Source organism: Stegodyphus dumicola, chromosome 4 (genome assembly GCF_044657685.1).
Source record: "Stegodyphus dumicola isolate Sdum_Otavi_A_Nest chromosome 4, ASM4465768v1".
Taxonomy (NCBI): domain Eukaryota; kingdom Metazoa; phylum Arthropoda; class Arachnida; order Araneae; family Eresidae; genus Stegodyphus; species Stegodyphus dumicola.
This window is the reverse complement of record NC_140771.1, coordinates 255,912,889-255,932,245: the sequence shown is the minus strand read 5'-3', so window position 1 is coordinate 255,932,245 and position 19,357 is coordinate 255,912,889. Positions and strand designations below refer to the sequence as shown.

Here is a 19,357-nt window from a genome sequence, read left to right as displayed (position 1 = left end):
TGATATAGAAGCTGACTCACCTTTAATGGATAATGTGTGTGATTATTCCTCTACAAGTTCATCAGTTCCTTCTTCCCCAGAAAGTAAAGATGTGTTTGACAGTTTATTAGCAGCAGATCACAGATCAAAGAACTTCTTATAAAAGAACTCATGAAGGTGCTTCTAAAGCTGAGAAATTAAAAATACGTTCAGAATCTAAGCACATGTCAGAAAACTAAGCAAAGAGGCATAGACATGATAAAGGATACTCAAAGTTGCCATATTCAATGAGAATGCAAGTAACAGATAAGAACAAAGGTTCATCTCGCAATGAGCAAAAACTATCTGAAAAGAAAGAACTGACAAGTTTAGCCGATTCTCAGTTAAAAAATTCTAGATGCATTGCCAAGTTCTCCAGTTGAGAGGCAAGTCAAGGAGAAGTTTTTAAAGAAACTAAACAGATCAGAGCAAGTTGTTGAAGAAGTAAAACTGCCACAAAAGCCTCTATTACATTCACCTGATTTCAAAAAGGCATTTATTTTGCAAACTGATGCTTCAAACTCTGATATGGGTGTTATTTTAGCTCAGAAAGATGAACGAGACAATGAACATCCAGTATTATACCTCAGTAAGAAGTTTACAGAAAACTGAAAAAAAGTACTCTATACCACAGAAAATGAATGCGCTGCCATAATATTTGCTGTAAAGAAACTGCAATGCTATTTAGACGTGCATACTAAATTTCTCATCATGACCGATCATAATCCCCTAGTTTGGCTCAAAAATAATGCGAGTCTAAATCCACGACTTATGAGATGGGGCACTAGTACAAAAACCCTACAATTACACGGTTGTTCATTAAAATGGTAAAAACCATAAAAATGTAGACGCATTAAGTCGTATTCCCTGGCCTGATTAAATAATTTGTTTCTCTATATAGATAAAAAAAAAAAAAAAAAAAAACTTTGTTCTTTCCTCTCTTCCTCAGTGTATATTATTATGTTATTGTTGTGTTTCAATTCGGTATTGTGCTGATATTGTTGTTTAGGGGGGGGGGAATGTAAACTTTAATTTATATAAACATAAATTAAAATTCATCTGGAGGGGGCAGAGGTTGTAATATCTTGTTATTTAACAAATATCTATATTAATTATTGAAGTGGCAATGCTATACTTGTATGATGTAACTGTTGCTCAGCAACAGAAGAAATTGTTTTAAGATTGGAATTCGGAAGTTTGACCAGCTAGTAGATGCATGAAAATTTTGCCACTTAAGAATTGTATAAAAGTTATCTATCTCCGTAAACTAAAAATAAAATTTATGTTTTATTAAGAAGTTTATCTGTTTTGTCAATTACTGCAAAATACATTACAATATGTACATCGAATAAAACTTGATACTACACTTAATAACGATACTATTTATTGATAAAATAGAATTGCAAGGTATCAAAAAACTTAGATGCTTGCTCATCAGAGCCCAGACATACTCCACTGAAAAGAGAGATCTGGCAACCATGCCTGCCATGGAAGTGTGGAAAAAACACAAAGACCTATTGAAATATATGTCCAGAGGTACGTGAAAGGAATGGCAACACTATGGGATGCTGAATCTCTTATTCCATGCTGTAAGGATGTCATGTAATGACAACCACCGAGGTCCAGCTAACAAGTGAAATAACCATACCATAACTCCTGGCTGTCAAGCTCTGTGGAGAACAACAATCAAATAAGTATGCCACCGCTGTTCTGAACATCTCCAAAGACATCTTCACTGGTCATTGGGGGCTTATGACTGAATATAATTCTATTTTCAGTCTGTGAGATCCCAGGCCAAATGCACCTCACACCACAGCACACACGCATGACGGTGTGGAACAGTGAGGGGCAGTCAGTGCCATGATCTCAACACACATTTACCAAGTTTCTTTTTAATAGTCACTGATGTTCTGGTTACTTGTTGGATCATTCATAAGCACCGATTGGAAAATCACACTGTCCTCGCATTTTGTTGTTACTCTCAGTCAATCGCTACTTTTTTGAAGCTCTGTACAGACATGGTTCGCCTGTTCCTACCAACATCGTCACAAATGGTAACATTGCTCTGGTCCAAATGTCTAGCGATCCTTCTATCTCACCAACTTGCTGTCGTTAATACAACTGCGTCCTCTCTCAAATGGTGACATCTGCTCATAATGCTCGAAAAGCCGTCTGCAAAGCATTAGTACAGCCTATGTAAGGTTGACAGAACAGTGGCATGGAAATTATGGCTTATCATTGGAATGCCCTGTTATTTTATGCACCATACGGATGCTCTGTAGTAATGCGTTGGAGCTCCAGCTAGTCAGTCATTAGCTGCCAAGTTATCGTGAGATATGGTCATGTACAATTGCGCCCCAACACCCCACTGATGCGTCACTTTTTATGTTTTAGAGTTTTACAGTGTACAAATGAATTAAAAGCTATTCAACATTTAAGTCTGTTTTTACACATTTTGTGCAGCTATGTGAAGAAAATGGGGAAAAAACCTTACGCAAGTATAGAAGACTGAATTTCTCTACTGAAATATACAACTAATTCCCTTTATGCTGTTCATACCGTAACCTATATTGTAATCTGAACTCCATCCATAGCTAATGAAAGCGATTTGTTTTGTAATGATGCTCAGTTTCCTTATTTGTACAATCTACTACGCACTTAACCAGAGCAGTTGCTTTACTCCTTCTGCATGTAATTTTTCCCTATTACAGAATTGGCAAACACTGATCGAAACAATGATCATGTTTAGGACATGAAAATGGAATGTTGTGTTCCACCAGAAATGACGAAAAGCACTTAACTGCATTGTCAGCACATGAAACTGAAATACTGAGTTTCACCAGAAATGATGAGAATGAAAACCATGCATACGTAATAAAATTGCCATATTTTTTTGGTAGAAAAATGAGGCCACTGCTTTTGAAGTAGATTTTACTTTTAATGCAGTCTTTATGTTTATTAGACTCCATATCTCACCTTCAGTCATCATGGCTTGCACGAGTTAATGAAAACTCAAAATTGCACACAGAAGACAATACACGATTTTCTGAAAATTTTGAACCTTTCTCCACTTTAGCTGTACTTTGGAAGAACTTTTTTTTTTCTTTTTAGAGTGACATAAGTATGCTTACTGCATAGCTCTGAATAAAAATACACACAAAAACCAAACACATGTGCTCAATGGCTTCAACAGGTACAGTACTAGTGTCCAATAACACTCGCACAGTGCAATGTCAGCATAATGATTTAAGTAACTGTGACAAACTAATTCTGCTCTATCAGCACAACTGTTGCAGCCAGTAACATATATTAATCATGACATCAACACAATCATATATGTTTATTAATCACTTTAGCTTACTTATGTAGTCGACACAAACTTGGAATTTTCTGTAGCAATTTTTGTCACATCTTAAGAAGCATAAAATTAACTTTAGACCAAAACTCAGTCACATCATGATTAGAGTTCTGAATTATTCATGGGGAACAGGACAATCATTTAAATCTCAAGATCCCTCAAAAAAGTATAAAAAAGTTCAAGTCAAGAATTTGTATGCTAAATTAAATACTGTTAAGAAAAACAAGTTTGAAAACATCATTAACCAACATATAGATTGACAAGAATTATATCAGACTTATTGTGTCAAGATGTGGACCAAAAGATAGTTCTAATTTATGGTTAAGACAAGATAAGCATCATACCTAACACATTCTTAGGATTACTGACCCTGACTCTGCCAGTCACTTATGAAAAATGAAGATACAAATCTTTCAAACTAAATGATCCTGCTTATATTTACAATTACAGAAGTGATCTTAATGGATTCAGCTTGTACAGCCATTATGTCCTATATTATATAAAGTGCAGAACCAAAACATTTCGAAGACTACCCTATCACTTAACCCCTTCCCTGTTTTGCCCGTACGCTTTTGGGCCTTTACTGATTTGACCGTTCGGTGTACGGGCAATCTGATTTCTATTTCGCTTGCACTGTTTCGGCCGTATTTTTTCCAATTTTAGTAACAAGTTATTCATATAGATGGCGATAGTTGTCCAGTAAATGATAGTTTGCAGTCTGATCGGTTCAAAAGCGCAGGTTTTGTATCAGAAGATGAATATTATCTTTCAGTGTATAGCTTTCTGGTTATATTTTACTAACCCCCTGATAATTTTATTGATGTAAGAGTTGATTAATATATTTTTACTTTTAAATAATGGATAATTCAGAGTGTATGGAGCTAATTTCTTGTGATTCAAACTGTGACTCGGAATCAGAAACTGAATTATCTGTAAATGATAGTAGCGAAAGTTTACTAGATGACCTGGATAGTAGTGACTCTGATAGTAGTACAGATGGAATCAGTCAAGCAAGACAATTTTTGGAAATTAGTTGTGATAATCCTTCGGATCCACCTCCTAGATTTGTTTTCACTGGAATTCCAAAAATTAACTTGGATATCGATGAGACTAAAGGTAAACTTCAGTACTATGATGCTTTCATAGACCATTATTTGCTTGACCTGATTGTTTTTGAAACAAATAGATATGCTTAGCTATGCATAAAAAAAAACATTACACTTCGTAGACATTCCAGGAGCAAAAAATGGACACCAACATCGAAAGATGAATTACATGTATTTTTTGCTTTGAATATTCTGTAAGGTATCGTAAAAAAGCCAGTTGTTGAGCAGTATTAGAGCAAGAGGCATTCAACATCCATGCCATTTTTTCCAAAAGTGATGTCATATCATCGCTTTCAATTAATTTACAGTCATTTGAATTTTTTGGATAATGTCAATTTTGACATAAATTCTCATGAGTGTCCAAAATTAGCAAAAATATGCCTATGCTAGAGCATTTAAAAACTCGTTTTGAAGAAATGATCATCCCTGAACGTGATGTTACCATAGACGTGAGTCTTATGTTGTTCAAAGGAAGGCTAAGTTGGAAACAGTATATTCCTCTAAAGCGATCACGCTCCGGAATAAAATTGTACATGCTTTGTGAGTCGAAGTCTGGATATGTATGGTCTATGATAATATACACCGGAAAAGGAACTGTGTTTGATGAAAGTTACAAACATTTGAGAAAATCTTCGTAGGTAGTTATTTACACTTATGCAACCACTTTTAGATAAAGGATACTGTTTGACAACTGAAACTTTTATTCATCTCCTGAAATAGCAAATATCCTCATTAGTTACTGTACAGATATGTACGGAACATTAAAACTTCAAAGAAAGGAAGTTCCTAAAGCATTGTTGATATGCCTATGCAAAAATAGCAAAAATATGCCTATGCTAGAGCATTTAAAAACTCGTTTTGAAGAAATGATCATCCCTGAACGTGATGTTACCATAGACGTGAGTCTTATGTTGTTCAAAGGAAGGCTAAGTTGGAAACAGTATATTCCTCTAAAGCGATCACGCTCCAGAATAAAATTGTACATGCTTTGTGAGTCGAAGTCTGGATATGTATGGTCTATGATAATATACACCGGAAAAGGAACTGTGTTTGATGAAAGTTACAAACATTTGAGAAAATCTTCGTAGGTAGTTATTTACACTTATGCAACCACTTTTAGATAAAGGATACTGTTTGACAACTGAAACTTTTATTCATCTCCTGAAATAGCAAATATCCTCATTAGTTACTGTACAGATATGTACGGAACATTAAAACTTCAAAGAAAGGAAGTTCCTAAAGCATTGTTGACAAAAAGGGGCAAATGCTTGATTACCAGAGGGGAAAAGCGTGCATCATGAAATGGATGGACAAAAAAAAGCAGTGTCTCTCATATCTACAATACATAATCCGGAAATGGTTCAAGTATCCACTTCGATGAATGAAATTAAACAAAAACCTACAGTAGTTATGGAGTATAATAACACAATGGGTGGTGTAGATCGAATGGACCAGAACCTAAGTAATCATCCTGTAATAAAGAAATGAGGAAAGAAATACTACAAAAAAATATTTGTTTATCTTCTAGACATCTGTTTATGGAACGCTTATGTTTTGTATAAAAAGCACGGTGGTAAAGATACGAATTTACAGTTTCGATTGGAAATTATCGATTGACTTATTGAAAGGCATGAAGCAGTAGAAGAAAGAAAAGGCCGTCCTGGATATTTACCAACTCCACTAAGACTAACAGAAAGACATTTTTTAGAGGTTATTCCACCTACAGAGAAAAAAACTAAGACCTGCAAGACAGTGTTATGTGTGTTCATTGAAAAAAATGACAACAGCAAAAGAATTCGAAAAGAGACAATGTATTTTTGCCCAGACTGTGATGTTGGACTGTGCCTGTCGCCTTGCTTTAAGATATATCACATTAAATCAGATCTTTAAAAAAAGAAGGGTATGTTTTGTATCAAAACATAATAGTAAATGTAATTGAATTGCAATCGAAAATATCTGTTAAGTAATTGTACTATTTTAATTGTAAATGTAACTTTCCTGTTTTGCATTCACGTAGGGAAAAAAACAACTTGCAGGGAAAATTGATTATTTTCATTAAAGAAAATTGTAATAAATGCTTAAAAATATTAGAAATGTTAATTTTAATAACATATCTTTACTTAAAAATGCAAAATGAACAAAAAAATGCAATAAAAAATGTGACATTTTTTTGACCGAATTCTGGAAAAATATGAAACTGTCAATACACCAGATAAAATGTTTTGGTTTTGAATGTTATGCGCCTACACAAGCCTGATTTCATCATCTATTACAATGTTTTAAAAAAATAAGTTGTATTCTGTATGCTAAGCTTGTACTGTGTGCATTAAATAATGCTTAAACAATATCTTTTGCAACCTTTCAAACATAAACCAACTGCAGTAACATATTATTAAATAATATGATAAAGGTAGGTTAGGTTATTTGAATATGGGAAAGATACAAGGGCTGTCTGCCTAAGAGGTGGAGGACAATTTGAGACAAGCTGGCTCGTATTTATTGGCCTGTCCCCATGGGTTTTGACCCAAACTGGGTCAAACTGTCAGTATTTAGTAGTGTGGGCCACTGGTGAGGCAATATAATAAAGAATATGCCAACACTAATCGACTGTGGAAAAAACATACTCATCAGCATCTGTATCCATATCTTCTTCATCGGTAAGCTCATATTCATAGTCTACAAACTCTTCTTCATCAGACTCCTCTTCGTAGAATTCAAAATCAGCAGGCTCATTTTCATATGAATAAAGACGTACAGGCATTAACAAACTAAAAATAATAAAATTTGCAAAATCAATATAAACAGATGCTGCCAAAATATAAAACAGGTTTAAAAATTTTTAAATTAAAAGGAAATAGTGTTCTTTTTCTGATCAATCATTACATTAAATATTTATTCCCAGTGAGAACGAATAAATTAAAAAATAAAGTGCAATGAAACAAATTAAAACTCTCAAAAATTACAATAAAAAAATTCGTATTATATAGTGTCAAACATTCCTCTCTACATACACATAATTCTTAAGTTAAATTTTCAGATTCACTTCATTCAAGGTAAGTATCAGCATGGCTTTACCCAAATATTTATTAATTTACCATTCTTCTAGTGTATTTATTAGGAAATTAATTGACTTAGCAAAATAAGAAAATGAACAAAATTTAAAGTTAGAACTCTTTCCATAGTCAGTCCTACCTTTGTAAGTTAGAAGGAAAAATTATAGTCACTAAAATCAGGTAAAGACAAATCGTAAATACAGTACAAAGTCCGAGAATCAGACTCGTCTGCAATTCCAGAATTGTAGGACATCAGTTTATATTTAGTAAAATAACATGTAGAAATTATCAAATTAAAAGTATGAATAGTTGTTTACAAAATAATGATGCATTTATGACTTTAAATATTTCTCTAAATGATGCATTTATGACTTTATGACTTAAAAGAATGAAAGTTTACCATAAATAAATAAACTTTGATATTTATTTGTTTAAGATAAAATAACCCACTGAACAAGTATTAATTTAGGATTCAAATAAAAAAAAAAAATCAGCGTTACATCTGCAAATTTTCACAAGACTATTTTCAATGGTTTTGCCGAACCATCGAAACTTAAAATAATTTACATTTAGAGAAATGTTTACTGTATTAAATATTTCTCTAAATGCAAATTATTTACATTGCTTTGTCACTTTCTCTTCATCTTTAACGATAGATATTATTCTTTATTCAATTACCAGTCCTCCAACTGCCTTGTCGAAATTCCCACTAAATCGTCAGTTGAAATTTTTTCGTTCTCATAAACCTCTCTACTTTCTCCACTAGCAGTTGCGATATTTTCTGAATTTAGAACCATACTAGATTCCGCCATCTGTTAGTTGATTAATGATTTGGGCACTGTGATCACAGATGAATAACATCAATATCCAATATACCAATTCTAATATCAACATAAAAGATTACAATGCTGTTTGGTATACAGTTACTAGTATTTAAAAAAAAAAATCTTAGGCATTGCTTCTCAAGATATTTCTAAGCTGTCATAAGTTAATACTCAGTGATGAAATATGTCATGAATTAATACTTGGTGATGAAAGCTTAAAATAATAAATAATTATTTGCCAGTTTAGTATCAGGGTTATAAGTTATTCGGTAGGTGTAAATTTGACAGTGAACTTTGGTAGTGTTTCAGTTTGAGCTGTACGCCAAAAGGTGTTTGTGGAGCCGAATTATTGATAACAGAATATGCCAATGCAGTGGCTCACTTTTTTTTTTTTTTTTCTAACACTTATGCTTTTCAACTTTATTTGCAAATGTCTGTTATTAAATATTACCAAAATGTTTTTTTCTTTTGCATGAACATGTCACTATATTGGCCATGGTAAGGAGCTAGCCTGTTATAATGAACGACTTTAGGCTTAGAATTTGATGACTTACGGATCCGAACTACAACGTTGTTCGGCCTGTGTAACGACCTCCCAAGGTGACTAGTTCAGGAGAGTCCTTTTCATCGAATCAGATTGCTCAACCAAACCTTGTCTCCTTCCTTGAATCGATGTCCTGTAGATCTCGTGTCATACCGGGTCTTCATCTTCTCTCTTGCACAAAATCATGTATCATTTGAACCATGCCTGGACATCTTGGATGTACTCTTCAGGGAATGAAGGTGCATCCAGAGATTGACAAACAAGAGAAGATGAAGGTCTCAACCAAAGAGCATATGGGATGGGAAATAGCAAGTGGTCTCATGGACAGCACTGCAATTAGGTCAGTAATAGTGGTAGTGTCTTGTCCTTGTCCTTTTCATATCTGGAAACCACCAGGGAGAGATTATTAAGGATGGTTCAATTAAACCTCTCTACCATACTGTCTGACTGGGGATGTAAAAGTGTCGATTGGATTTTGTCGACGACAAGTAGCTTGTGGAGTTCTTTAATTACAGCCGAACTAATTTTTTTTTTTATTGGAATGTAACTGCAAAGGCACTCTGAATCTGGAAATCCAGTGCTGTATCATTATATCTACTACCGTGACAGCCTCTTGATGTGGAATAGGATGATACACTTCAGGCCACTTGGTGAAGTAACCAGTGACAACAAGGATGTATTTGTTGCCATCAGCAGTTCGTGGCAGAGGTCCCAGGATGTTAAAGGCAATACATCCAAAAGGTATTCCTATATTGTAATGTAGTTTCCCTTGATTGCATTTCTTTGGTTCTTTCTGACCAGCACAGGTATCGTAAGATCGGCACCACTCTTGTACGTCATCCTTTGCATTACTCCAATAGAACTCTTGAACTCTCTGCAAAGTCTTCATTATTCCAAAGTGGTCCAATTAAAATTTCTGGTACAAGACACTGTTTCGAATATGGAGCGAGTCCCAGAAAGCACAGTATTGTTTTGCTGTAGGACTATAGATTGAAATGTCCTGTCAAGTAGATTTTGTGTTTGAAGACTCCATTAAGTCAATTATACGGGTTCATTGTCATCATCCTGCAGCTGGTCTTTCCTGACTTCTTTGTCACTTCATAAGTGTTGATCAGCCGATATTGATGACATACGACCGGATTAAGCAGCTTGTATTTCCCTTTGACCTTGAAACAATATGAGCAGCTTTTGGGGGCTGGGTCTTCTAGAGAGGGCACATAGGCGTTTACATGTGATGATCCCTTCTGATGACAGATATTGATGTCATATTCCTGGAGTCTGTATCCACCTGGCTATTTGGCCTTCAAAAATTCTTGAAATTTAAAAGCCAGGTCAATGATGTATGATCCACGTGGAGCAGGAATTTTCTGCTGCAGAGATAATGATGGAAATATCCTATGGCCTTAACTACGACGAGCAAAATATGTGTTACGATTGGAACAGATGTTAGAACCTTCTTCAGGTTTTTAAATACATCCTCACATTCTTTTGTCCACAGAAACTTTTGCTTGCTTTCTGTCAGCTTGTGAAGTGGTCTTGCGATGTGTGAAAAGTTCTTCACAAATCTCCTATAGTAGTTGCAAAGACCCAGGAAACTTCTCAGCTGATGTACATTTTTGGGATGCCTCCACTCTTCAACTACTGACACTCTATCTGTAATCACACTTTTGGCAGAGATGATATGTCTGAAGTAAGTCACTTCTTGTCTGAATAATTTGCATTTAGTGGGACTCAACTTTAGACTGGCTTCCTTCACTTTCTGAAGTACTTTTCTAAATGTTCTTCAAAACTCTTCCAGACAATAATGATCATCCAGGTATACGAGGCAAGCTTCAGAGGAAAGACCTCTCAGCACAGTCTCCATGAGGCATTTGAATGTCACTAACACATAATCTAAACGGTGTCCAAGAATATTGTCAATTCTAGAAAGAGGGCAGCGGTCTTTCTTCGTACCCTCATTTAAGCGGAGATACCAACACAAAATCTGATTGAACCATCTTTCTTTTTGATGAGGATGATGGGAGATGCTCATGGACTTACTGAAGGCTCAATGAATTTGCTTTCTTGCATGTCCTTTAAAAGTGTTCTTACCGCTTCCTGTTCAGCAATTGGTAGACGTCTTGGATGTTGCTTGATTGGTGGATGATCCCAGATATCAATTCTATGCTGTGTTAAATTGGTTCGACCCACATCAGAAGATAAATCTTGAAATTCTTGAACAACATGGTCAGCAGCACTCCTCTGTTCATCACTTAATTTTACATTCTACAGTTAACTCCAATGTCATTTTCTCTGAAGATACGGATTCTGGAGAGTTACTGTTTCATTTAACACTGATCACTGGAGTACATTCTGCAACCACTTCATCTTTCCTAATAACTCTTGCCTTGTCAGCTACATTGGCAACTCTCACTGGGACAACAGTTCTCAACAGGTTGACGAGTGCTGAGGTCACTAGTACTCCTTTCAGGGTGTTACAGTTCTTTCTCACAATGCACAGAATGAGAGACCATAACTTTGTAACTTAGATTTTTCTAGTTATTTTGTTCGCATATGATTTGTTTATATAGATACCTTTTTATTGCATTTTCATTCTTGTTTGTTTTTAAAAATATGTTCACATATATTTTGTATTGAAAAACATTTTTTTCTCTCACATTTATATATTTATTATGTATTTTTCTTCGTAATACGATGGTAGCGTCCTTCCCTGGGGATTTTTAACTGTGAAATTCCAATCTTTGGGATGCTTGCTGAATTACCGCTCCCCTTTTTCTTACTCTCATCCATTTTTCCCGTTGTGGGAACGCATTTCAATATTTTTATGCAAGTTGCCCTTGGGCCATTGCAGGGACTGAAAATTTCTGTTTTTGGCTATAGATCCAGAAAGGAGATATTTTGTTCTTGCCAGTACTGTGGTATCATCTTGAGCTATGGTTTTGTGGACAGATTAACTCCTCCATTATTAAGTCCGAATAGGGCTGTAGCCTCGGAGGCAGAATGCAGTTCATTATTTTTATAAAGTCCAAGGCAAAATCGTATTTGCTTATAAAGTCAAATCTGAATATGCAAGGATCTGTAATCTGTGCCACATATGCCGTGTGATGGTAGGCGGCACTTGCAAACCTAATGTTGATGTCTAGCTTCTTACTGGATAGTCTGGAGGGTAATGCAGGATGGCGTACAGATGAGTTTATCTTCTAGTTGTTAAGCCAAATATTTTCAGATGATGGTAAAGTAGGCTTCTGTATTGGTGGCCGTATTGCAAAGAACTCTACTGATATGGACTTAAGCAGCTCTGATGTCTACAAGTTTCTTGGTTGCCTGCCTTGAATTTTATGGTATGCATCAGAGTGCTTTTTAAGTCCTTGACATCTGAAAGTCCTCTGTATTTCCGGATCCCATCAATGAAGTACTGAAGGGACAGGATTTCCCTTTTGTCGGGCACTCCAAAAAGGCGAGGAGAGACGGCCTTTCAATGCCTGTGGAAAGCTCCTGGAGTGTTTCCGTGGGCTTTTGTTGACAGGATTTTTATTGAAGCCTGCTGTAGTCTTTTAAACATTTCTTCTGAAAGTGCTGCTCCATCGTGCCGGATAGAGCTTCCAAGTCTAGCAGCTGGTTGTCAGGAACAGTCTGAAGGATATCCACTGCAGACAGAATCCATTCGCTTTTGCCACTATAGAAAATTGTGTCTTATATACTTGCCAGGAAGTCTTCCCATTATATGAGGATTGCTTAATGATGGGATGAGAAGGCATGGGTAAAAATTTAAAACCATCAGTGTTACTGCCTGCTGTCATTAGGAATTTCTTTTAGGTTATCAACTTCTTTGGTTACTGCAGACACCCTGTCATCAACCTGATAGCAGAAACTCTTCCTTTAATTCGTAACCCCATAGCAGAAACTCTCTCTTCAAAGTATCCAACTTTATTTTTGACAGCATCTATTCTGCCTTCCATAGCCTTAAATTTATTTCCTATTATGAAGATAATTTCTCTTTTCATTTCCTCTTGACCTACTTCAATCTTTTCTTGAATCTTCATCTCTTCTTTAATGGATTCTTGACCAGCTTCCATCTTTCTTAAATGGCTTTCATCTCTTGTTTAATGGAATCTTGACCAACTTTCATCTCAAATCCTTTGTTCTACAACGATCCTTGCAAATGTAACATCCCTAGATAATAATTTCTTACTTTTTGTCTATACTGATTAATTTTCAGCAGCATAATGCGGCAGAATAACTCGGGATAATTTTGTTTTTAAATAAAAATTTGTGATAACATATATATATATATAATATATGTAACAAAACAGACATTCACTGTAATGAAAGCAGTAGAATTGGATGCAACTATGTAAAAATTTAATTGCAGAGATGTTGAAATCTGTAATGAATAGGGAACTTGGTAGCTTAGGCAGAATTATATTCATGTTTATTTCAGTTGACATTTCCGGCCATAATTCATTTGGCACTCAATCATGCCTATTCAAGAATATTTACATTTTTCGTATTGTTGCAATAGAAAAAAGCGAGGCAGTGCCTCGAAGAGAACAGAGTAAGAAGCAAACGACGCAGTTATCCAGTATGGCAACTTATTAAGAGAAAGTTTTGGTTTAATTTCTCAATAGGTATGTCATCAGTATTATGCAAGTCATATGATACGGATTGATTTAGAAATGATGCAGTCCTGAAATAATTGAACTGCCACTGTTTTTGGAATAGAGAGCACGTACACATATTATTACATCATGACCCAATTAAAAATGAGGAATTTCTAATTTAGGCTAAATTAGAAATTCCTCATTTTTAATAAGGGCTATTTCTAATTTAAATTACAATACTGATCTACATATTTTTTTATCTTAATTGTAATGATTATTAGAAATATTGATGGCGTAGAACGTAGAAATAGTGCATTTCATAGATACAGATCCAATGCAAAAGTATGATGGCTTAGATAGATAGAATGCTGATCCATAATGAAAAGCAACTTACAGTTATTGAATATGGCAGCTTATTAAGAAAATGTTTCAGTTTAAGTTCTGAATAACCAACATCATCAGCTTTATGTGAGTCATATGTTATGGACTGACCTATAGATAATGCAGTCCAGAAATAATTATTACTATTTTTGGAATAGAGAGGGGAAATACACACATTAAAAATGAGGGATTAAGGGGCTACTGCTAATTTAGGGTTTTCATCCACAGAGAACCCGTTGGCGCTTCGGGAAAGAACACGTTGGCGCCGTTGCATTTTTACTCGCCAAGCTAGCGGGTTCATCGATGATGAGCCGAGCCGTAAACGTGATATTTTTTAAACGAGATTTTTAGTGCATGTAAATTCAAGTTAGCAGACAAAACAATATATTATATTAAGCATATGGTAGTAAAAATTCACAGATAATAAGCATGTAGATGTAAAACTAACCGGTTAAACGTGATATACGAAAATAAATTTGTATTAAATTCAAGTTAGCATATAACGGAAATAAAAATTCATTTAAAAATATAAATTAGTATTAATATACTGAAATTAACCGGTTAAACGTGATAAACGAGAAAAATTAATCATCTATTAATGTCACACCTGCCATCCTCTAAAAGGTTATTGATAGAAAAGCATTAACAATATATTATCTTGTTAAAATTTTAAGCTATAAAAATTGATTTATTCTCATAATTTTAGATGACAATAACCAATAATAAAAATAAAAGCATTACTTATTTAAAATGCACATGCACATTTTTGCGACCTACGGAAACAAATTATTTTAGAGGTTGGAAACCTCATGGTTCTTAAGAGCTGTTAATAATTAAGAACACAACGTGAACAGTCGTGTTACAAATTAGCATGCATTCACCCCTCACGCCGTATTTTCTTCCTTTCATCCCGAAATGAGAACCGGCATCTATCTACGAAAATATTTCTATCTATTCGTGGTTAAAAAATTCAGAAAACATAATAATAGATAAGAGAAGAATAATATAAATCTGCAAATGCGAACAACGACAGTGATAATTCAACAAAATGAACGCAAGAGGAATGGTTGCAAACTTCGAACAAGCGAATAGGATAAATCCGCTGGGTTACCAGGTTTGAACTATTATCACCAAAGTTGGCGATGTTTACATTTACCGGGTTCTCTGCGGAAGTGCTTCCCTAATTTAAATTATAATTTTGAATTACATACTTTTTATCTTACCTACACTATTAAAATCTGTCTGTTTTTGTTTGTTTATAACATTATCTCCTCCAGAATAACAGGGAGTTGAATTTTGTAAGAAATACTGTTGGATTCCAAAAATTCGTGAGAGGCCGTTTTGACCATTCTCATCTTTGTACGACTTTAATCAGCTGATATATTAATTAAAAACTCTGAAAATGCTAATTTCCACATTCATTTTTCCAAGTGGCAACAGTCTCGCATGCTGGAGATGCAAATTTTTTATTAACAAACTCTATGATTTCAATGATTTGAAAGCGAGCAGTCGCCACATTTTTCAAAATAAAGCAGATTTTAAAGTTTTATGCCAAACATTAAACATATTATTATTATATAAGGCACTGAAGAATTAATTCTGACATTGAAGAAAGCACTCGATTGCATGTGACATAACTGCATGTAAAAAATTTTTTGTTAATGTCAACATTTTAAATAAATAGCAGCTGCTAAGCAACTCTTTTGTTCTGGGTTAGGATAACTGACATGGTATGTTATTGCCACATTAATTATTTCGATATTGAGAAAATGTTACATTACATTAAATTAAAATCATGATGTCATACGTATACGTATTAACCTAAAGTGTCAAAAGATTTTGTTTCTTGGTTTGCCCCCTCCCCAAAAATATTTACAATTGGTTGTTGCTTGGAAAGACTGAACTAATTTCATTTGCACTAAAATGTTTTTAAACACTATTTTTTTCAGCTTAACATAGAACTTAGAAATATGTATAAGATGTACTAGAATTCTTCCTGGCGCAGCTAAAACATACCTACGTTGAGGAACTTCTACATCGATGCTGTAATCAGGATCCTCTTCACTTGTCCAGTCTTCATTTAACGCAATTTCAGGCCAAAATTTCAAAATATCTAAATCAGCCATTCTATCAAATTAAAAAAAGATCCCTCAGAGAGAAAAACAATTCTGAGCAACAAAAATCGCTGTTTAGTCCTGAAATAATTGAACTGCCACTGTTTTTGGAATAGAGAGTACGTACACGTATTATTACATCATGACCCAATTAAAAATGAGGAATTTCTAATTTAGGCTAAATTAGAAATTCCTCATTTTTAATAAGGGCTATTTCTAATTTAAATTACAATACTGATCTACATATTTTTTTATCTTAATTGTAATGATTATTAGAAATATTGATGGCGTAGAACGTAGAAATAGTGCATTTCATAGATACAGATCCAATGCAAAAGTATGATGGCTTAGATAGATAGAATGCTGATCCATAATGAAAAGCAACTTACAGTTATTGAATATGGCAGCTTATTAAGAAAATGTTTCAGTTTAAGTTCTGAATAACCAACATCATCAGCTTTATGTGAGTCATATGTTATGGACTGACCTATAGATAATGCAGTCCAGAAATAATTATTACTATTTTTGGAATAGAGAGGGGAAATACACACATTAAAAATGAGGGATTAAGGGGCTACTGCTAATTTAGGGTTTTCATCCACAGAGAACCCGTTGGCGCTTCGGGAAAGAACACGTTGGCGCCGTTGCATTTTTACTCGCCAAGCTAGCGGGTTCATCGATGATGAGCCGAGCCGTAAACGTGATATTTTTTAAACGAGATTTTTAGTGCATGTAAATTCAAGTTAGCAGACAAAACAATATATTATATTAAGCATATGGTAGTAAAAATTCACAGATAATAAGCATGTAGATGTAAAACTAACCGGTTAAACGTGATATACGAAAATAAATTTGTATTAAATTCAAGTTAGCATATAACGGAAATAAAAATTCATTTAAAAATATAAATTAGTATTAATATACTGAAATTAACCGGTTAAACGTGATAAACGAGAAAAATTAATCATCTATTAATGTCACACCTGCCATCCTCTAAAAGGTTATTGATAGAAAAGCATTAACAATATATTATCTTGTTAAAATTTTAAACTATAAAAATTGATTTATTCTCATAATTTTAGATGACAATAACCAATAATAAAAATAAAAGCATTACTTATTTAAAATGCACATGCACATTTTTGCGACCTACGGAAACAAATTATTTTAGAGGTTGGAAACCTCATGGTTCTTAAGAGCTGTTAATAATTAAGAACACAACGTGAACAGCCGTGTTACAAATTAGCATGCATTCACCCCTCACGCCGTATTTTCTTCCTTTCATCCCGAAATGAGAACCGGCATCTATCTACGAAAATATTTCTATCTATTCGTGGTTAAAAAATTCAGAAAACATAATAATAGATAAGAGAAGAATAATATAAATCTGCAAATGCGAACAACGACAGTGATAATTCAACAAAATGAACGCAAGAGGAATGGTTGCAAACTTCGAACAAGCGAATAGGATAAATCCGCTGGGTTACCAGGTTTGAACTATTATCACCAAAGTTGGCGATGTTTACATTTACCGGGTTCTCTGCGGAAGTGCTTCCCTAATTTAAATTATAATTTTGAATTACATACTTTTTATCTTACCTACACTATTAAAATCTGTCTGTTTTTGTTTGTTTATAACATTATCTCCTCCAGAATAACAGGGAGTTGAATTTTGTAAGAAATACTGTTGGATTCCAAAAATTCGTGAGAGGCCGTTTTGACCATTCTCATCTTTGTACGACTTTAATCAGCTGATATATTAATTAAAAACTCTGAAAATGCTAATTTCCACATTCATTTTTCCAAGTGGCAACAGTCTCGCATGCTGGAGATGCAAATTTTTTATTAACAAACTCTATGATTTCAATGATTTGAAAGCGAGCAGTCGCCACATTTTTCGAAATAAAGCAGATTTTAAAGTTTTATGCCAAACATTAAACATATTATTATTATATAAGGCACTGAAGAATTAATTCTGACATTGAAGAAAGCACTCGATTGCATGTGACATAACTGCATGTAAAAAATTTTTTGTTAATGTCAACATTTTAAATAAATAGCAGCTGCTAAGCAACTCTTTTGTTCTGGGTTAGGATAACTGACATGGTATGTTATTGCTACATTAATTATTTCGATATTGAGAAAATGTTACATTACATTAAATTAAAATCATGATGTCATACGTATACGTATTAACCTAAAGTGTCAAAAGATTTTGTTTCTTGGTTTGCCCCCTCCCCAAAAATATTTACAATTGGTTGTTGCTTGGAAAGACTGAACTAATTTCATTTGCACTAAAATGTTTTTAAACACTTTTTTTTTTCAGCTTAACATAGAACTTAGAAATATGTATAAGATGTACTAGAATTCTTCCTGGCGCAGCTAAAACATACCTACGTTGAGGAACTTCTACATCGATGCTGTAATCAGGATCCTCTTCACTTGTACGGTCTTCATTTAACGCAATTTCAGGCCAAAATTTCAAAATATCTAAATCAGCCATTCTATCAAATTAAAAAAAGATCCCTCAGAGAGAAAAACAATTCTGAGCAACAAAAATCGCTGTTTAACACTGAAAATATACAGAAAGAAATGTACTTTTAAAAATAATTAAATGAATTAAAAAGCTAAACAATATCTGGTTTTTCATTTCAATTATAGCAAAGCTTTCTAAGTCTATCTGCCAAGGAAGGGACGAGGGAAACAGACTACTGTCTCATACACTCGATTAGTCCTAATTAATATCTGAAGGCCTCTAATTAATATCTGAACTAAAATCTATATATGCAGTATATAGATTCTAGTTCAGATAATTTTAAACAGTTTTTGGATTGGATGCTTTTAAGGAATTCTATGCCCTACTCATAGAAGACACAGAAATTTCTAAATAAGTAAGTCGATATTTCCTTTTTGTAACTGTGCAGATTAGATAACATGTATTTCCATTTTCATGTTATTTCCTTATTTCCTTGTTTTATTTCAATTTAAAATGCAGTTTATTGATTTTATATTTTTTTTTATATTTTGGATGCTATTTTACTTGGAAACAGGAACAGCCAAAAAAAAAAAAAAAAAAAAAAAAAAAAAAAAACCCGCCAAATTTTTTTTTTGCTTGAAATAGAAATATATTTTTCAAGCCCTACCTCAGCAAATTTAATGTTTAAAAGTGAGTCGTCAGTGGGATGTAAAACAATGAAACAATGTGCTATTAATGTGTAATACAGAGGGAAAAGTTAAAAAGACTCCATTAGTCCTCGGTGCAAGCAGAAAATCTCGTTGTCTGAAGGGTACCTATTATAGTAATAAAAATGCTTGGGACAAGAAGGATTTTTAGAGATTTACTTATGAAGTGGAAAAA

General features: G+C 34.0%; 1 protein-coding gene across 4 annotated transcripts in view; it reads right to left on the bottom strand.

Moving 5' to 3' along the window:
• The window catches only part of LOC118203708 (uncharacterized), a 72,337-nt gene that overhangs the window by 28,875 nt on the left and 24,105 nt on the right, over positions 1 to 19,357 (bottom strand). For 2 of the 4 annotated variants that reach the window (XM_085814310.1, XM_085814309.1), the window contains 3 exons: positions 18,393 to 18,503; positions 15,902 to 16,012; positions 7,107 to 7,250 (listed from right to left, as the gene is read on the bottom strand). In XM_085814310.1, coding sequence (XP_085670436.1) covers positions 7,107 to 7,250; positions 15,902 to 16,012; positions 18,393 to 18,503 — 366 coding nt within the window. Of the gene's footprint in view, positions 1 to 7,106; positions 7,251 to 15,901; positions 16,013 to 18,392; positions 18,572 to 19,357 lie in introns of all 4 variants that reach the window. The other 2 variants (XM_085814311.1, XM_085814312.1) reach the window with 2 other exon arrangements.